The 5,115-nt window shown below is 36.2% G+C and overlaps 1 protein-coding gene across 1 annotated transcript; it reads left to right on the top strand.

The window, feature by feature from the left end:
- The first annotated feature begins 567 nt into the window (after positions 1-567).
- LOC108224802 (autophagy-related protein 8C-like) lies at positions 568-2,468 on the top strand. Its single transcript, XM_017399529.2, has 5 exons — positions 568-750; positions 1,541-1,596; positions 1,682-1,734; positions 1,956-2,074; positions 2,159-2,468. The coding sequence occupies exons 1-5, from the start codon at positions 714-716 to the stop codon at positions 2,251-2,253; spliced, it is 360 nt and encodes a 119-aa protein (XP_017255018.1). The 5' UTR covers positions 568-713; the 3' UTR covers positions 2,254-2,468.
- Positions 2,469-5,115: the final 2,647 nt, after the last annotated feature.

Below are 5,115 nucleotides of genomic sequence, written 5' to 3'. Positions count from 1 at the left end.
TTTTTTCGAAATCCGATGACTTAATTTTTAAGTTAACTTAATGACATTATTATTAGGTATATAAATACACAGGGTGCCGCTTGCAAAGTAAAAAAAAAAAAATGGTACCATTCATAAAGCCAATATTAGGATGGTATCATTAAAAATTTTCCAAATTATTTTTATGTTAATCATTATCGAATTATAATATTTTAATAAATTATTCCTGATTAATATAATTAACAACATATCAAATTAATATATATATATATATATATATATATATTTGTTGTGTAAAGTTGAAAATAAAATATAAGAGTTAGAATTCTAATCATCTTAGAATGTATTTTGTTATTTAATCATGACACAATTGTTGAAATATATATTTTACAAAATATTAATTTTGTATATTAATATTTTTTATTATTAAATAAATATTCTAAAGAGGAACAAAAGATAGATCCTAAAAAAAATAAAGCCCACTCCCCTTTTGTTTTTTCAATAACTATACAGATTTATAAGAAAGATTTTTGAGTAATAGAAAGGAAATAAACAAATATATCTACTTTTGCGCAAAAAATAAAAAAGAAGTTGCCAAAATTTCATCCCTATCCAATCCAACCCATTTTCCTATATAAAGTACTCAATATCCCAAATATCAAGAACCCCAATTGCTGCCTTCGTACTTAAATAGCGTCTTCTCGTAGCTTTCTTCGTGACTTTTGATCAACGCCATGGCCAAGAACTCCTTCAAATCCGAGCACCCTCTTGGTTCTTTTCTCTTCTCTCTTGTTTAATTTCATATAATTGATCTGTATTATCTTATTCTTGACTAACCCTTAGTTTGTTTGTTTAGATCTTGATCGATTATTACTAGTTTTATCAATGATCTGTACGATTAATTACTAATTAGACGAATTGTTTGATCGGCCATCGTATGTATTAGTACTCGAATATGGTGTTCAATTATCGTCTCGAGAATCTGGATTATATTAAAAATTATGTTAATCTACGGCTTTGATGATGATCATATCAATATTTATAAAAGTATAGTATATGTTTTTTTGACGATTTGCTGTTGAATTTTGTGATCAAGTTTGTTATAGGCTGTTTCTGTTGCGTTATGTGTTACTCCCTCCATCCCAAATTAGATGGCCCCGTTGACTTTGGGCACACAATTTAAGGTTCATTGACCGCATAGATACGTGACTTATTTTTAAAATTTTATTTTTTGCAAATAAAAATTAAAATATGAAATTTTAATTTATAAAAGAAAAAATAAAAAAATAAATTTTGGAAGCAGACGGTCAATGCACCTAAAGTTACGTGCCCAAAGTCAACGGGGACATCTAATTTGGGATGGAGGTAGTACTTCTGTATTGTTTGAATTCATGTTTGTGTATTTTTTAGCTTTGGAAATTAATACTCTGTATGTTGAAACTGGACTGCAATAATATATTTCCTGGAAGGTCAACATATAACAGAAATTAACAACCCTCTGTTTTGTTTTTATGTTATGCTTGTTTTTTAAATTACGCATGTATGTATGTTTACTCTGTAGAGAGGAGGCAGGCAGAAGCTGCTCGCATCAGGGAGAAGTACCCAGACAGAATTCCAGTAAGAAAAGAATTGCAACCGTTGTTAACTGTGTGATTTTGATATACTAATGACTAATTTGAGGTATCTTTCTTGTCCTATGTAGGTTATTGTCGAGAAGGCTGAGAAGACCGACATACCTGACATTGACAAGAAAAAGTTAGTCATTTCGATGTCTTAAAATTTCAAGCCTTCTGCTATTTAATTCAATATAATTTCAAGCCTTCTGCTATTTAATTTCAAGCCTTCTGCTATTTAAGTTTTTGGTTTATGTGGGGAGGATTAAGCGCATCCCTCAGTACTTGTTCCATAGTCGTATTCTTTTACTTATAATTTTTTAGCATATGTATTGTTATTTAAGTTGTAAGTCTGAACTGCAGATACCTTGTTCCTGCTGATTTAACTGTGGGGCAGTTTGTCTATGTGGTAAGGAAGAGGATCAAGCTAAGTGCCGAGAAGGCGATATTCATCTTTGTTAAGAACATTCTACCACCAACTGGTAATAACAAAATAAAACACCAGACTTCCATATCTTATTTATGCGTGGTATTGTCGCACCCTAATGTATGTTTTGTGTCTGCAGCTGCCATGATGTCTGCCATCTATGAAGAGAACAAGGACGAGGATGGCTTTCTCTATATGACGTACAGTGGCGAGAATACATTTGGATCCAACTGAAAGGCCCTTCAAAGCTGAAGCTGTGTAGATATGACTTGTCAGCATTGGTTATAATATGTAAATTCTTATAAGTTCCCTAAGTAGGAGTCCCCAACTCTTAAGATTGTTTGCTTTGAACTATGTCTCCTTAATTTGCATGAATCTTATTTTCACTTATTCGAAGAAGCATGTGTAATGGTGTTGACCTCTATAATAGAAAGTCTTTCCACTAGTAATTTACCTTCTTGCATTGCCTACTTTCTACTAGTCTAATTATTTCTGATCTGGCTATCAACATCGAATCAGCATAGCAGTGGTCATTTTCTTAGAAGTATATGGATTTCACTGTGGTTAAACTGCAACTTAACCGTTTCTCAGTGTGGTTAAAGTTAAACTGCAACTTAACCATTAGAGAAATGGTAAGTTGATCAACAGAAGCTTGAATATTTATGAAGCCATAACATTTTGACAAATACAGGAGCTTGGAAACAATTGTTCTTGACTAATCAAAGAGCTGTTTTGCAGCTTGATATTCTTGAAAACTGTTGGCACTCAGCCAAATATAACAAGTAAACCAAATCAAGTTGAAACAAGTTTATCATTAGTATATACCTGTTCTTGCCGACTAGCAGCATAACTAACCAATGTTATGTGACAACACACTATGCTGCTGAATGAAATGGCAGGAACTCTTTCTCTCAAACATTATGACAATTATGTGTTGAATTCTGCAGCATTTTGAGTTCAAAACAACTATGTTTAACTCTATAACAACCACAGAGGTGTATTAAATACACCTTAACCTGTGCTCCGAGAGCACATGTTAGACAACCCGATTTCATTATCTCTTCTTCTTGGCAGCTTAACGCATAAAAATATCAACTCAAACCATTCTTACACTAACTAAAATTCAAACGCATTGAAAGGTGGGTTTTAGAAAATCTGGCCTGTCAACTCCAATGTAACGATTGATTTTGCAGGACAATAGAAGATAGGCTTAAATATATGGTTACTATTGAAGTTTGACACGAAATACACAATAACTACTTTAGTTTGAAAAATACGGTTTAGTCATCATAGTTTCAGCTTATATATATTCTAACTATTGGATGAAGATTTAAACCAAACCGGTGACGTTTGTGCTCCAATTGCAGTTCAATGAAAATGGATCAGCCCCTCGTGAATGAGCTTGAAATTGATTTAAAGTAGTTGTTTGTAATCGAGAAGAAACAGAAGGAACATAAACATGTACTCGAAACCGAAAAAGGTCGTGTTAGAAACTTTCTTCCGAAATATTGACGTTTGTTGGAACTTTCTTCCAATATATTCGAAACTAATTGAAAGTTCCTTTCAATAATTTTGAAACTGCAAAGGGTAGTGTTGAAACTTTCTTCCAACATATTGACACTAAAAAAGGTAATTTTTATTTTTGATATTTATAATTCAAAACTTTCAGAAAGTTAGAAATATATAACGGAGCTTTTTGAGAGGCGGCACTTCAATGCCCATCGTTTCTCCTTTTATACAGGTATATTGATATTGATGATTTGATTGATTGATATTGATTCTATTGCTACCTAAATTAAAAGCTTAATAAAATTATATATTATCTAATGATTTTTATCTTACTAATTCTTTGCTTTACTTGATCTTCGTTTGATTCCGATAATGATAAATGACTTAAAGTAAGAGTATGTTTATTATTCAAAGATTTCTTTGTTCTTTAGTATTCTTCACTTTGCTTCATGGGTAACCCTGCTCGGTCCCCCCCCCCCCCCCCCCAACCAAACGATTGCTTATTGTTATGATGGAAATTGAGCACAAGGTGAAGACAAGGGCGCGCCCTTCTCGGGGTGTCTCCAAGGGCGCGACCTCCGGGTATTGGAAGACGAGACTAACTTATTGTTGAAACAACTCATGGGACAAGACAACGAAGATCAAGGGCGCGCCCTCCGTGGTCGCGCCCACAGGTAAAATCATTGTGTGAGGATGAGTGAGTCTCAGTGACGACCCTTCCGAGGGATACGAAGACCTACCCTTCCGAGGGATATGAAGAATAGTGCCAGAGCTCATCTGGTAGTTATCAGGCTCATCTGGTAGTTCCCGGGTTACGTCCGGGCATGATCTATAATCCCCAGTCCTGCTATCTGCCGGGTTGTCCTCGTGCGGGGGCCTGGGGTGATCATGGTTGTAGAAGGCCCTCAGGGGTGACATGAAGGCCGATCATATGTCTGGGTCCTGTATTCTGGTGAGTTAGCCCTCATTGGGGGACTGAGACGATCGAGTAACTTGGCTCCTTACTTGCCTGACCTCTTAGTGAGAACCTTCACTAAGGGGGAAGGGCGCGCCCTACACCTCAGGGAAGTGGTCACGGCTCTATCCGATGTCTCCTCCATGCTACGAAAAGTAGCGGTTAGTGTCATCTCTCGTAGTGGAGATGATGCCGTATCCGTGATGTACTTGGACAAGGAGTCTAAGGTAGTTGCCTCAAGGCTTACTTCTAACTGGAGTAGAACTCTAAGTGATAAGTCACCGGCCCAAGGTTGGTCTTATCCCCAAGAGGCCTAGTCCTGATCAAACTAGGAGTCTTGGTTCAATAGAACTACGTACGGCTTGATCCCCTATAAATATAGGGGTACGTAGGCACATTGGGGGATCATGAGTTGAGAGCACGTGAGACCAACTCAAAACCCTAATCTCAGCCACCCCCTAAAACAAACAACCACCACTCTCCGGCGACCAAAACCACCGTCACGGATCTTGATTCCGGCCATGAACCTCATCTTTGTTGATTACCAAATTCCTCTATCAACAAATTGGCGCTAGAAGGAGGGGCTATTCAAGATCTTCATCTTAGGAGGAAGAGATGTCACACGACGGAGA

This window comes from Daucus carota, chromosome 6 (assembly GCF_001625215.2).
Source record: "Daucus carota subsp. sativus chromosome 6, DH1 v3.0, whole genome shotgun sequence".
NCBI classification, from domain to species: Eukaryota; Viridiplantae; Streptophyta; class Magnoliopsida; order Apiales; family Apiaceae; genus Daucus; species Daucus carota.
The sequence above is the reverse complement of the archived record's forward strand: the minus strand, read 5'-3'. Positions and strand labels throughout refer to the sequence as shown.

Bases quoted from the DNA above. Each gene is read 5' to 3' on its own strand.
- LOC108224802 (XM_017399529.2), top strand. From the start codon at position 714: ATGGCCAAGAACTCCTTCAAATCCGAGCACCCTCTTG. The intron at 1,597-1,681 runs GTAAGAAAAGAA...TGTCCTATGTAG, and splicing joins AGTACCCAGACAGAATTCCA to GTTATTGTCGAGAAGGCTGA. The intron at 2,075-2,158 runs GTAATAACAAAA...TTGTGTCTGCAG, and splicing joins GAACATTCTACCACCAACTG to CTGCCATGATGTCTGCCATC.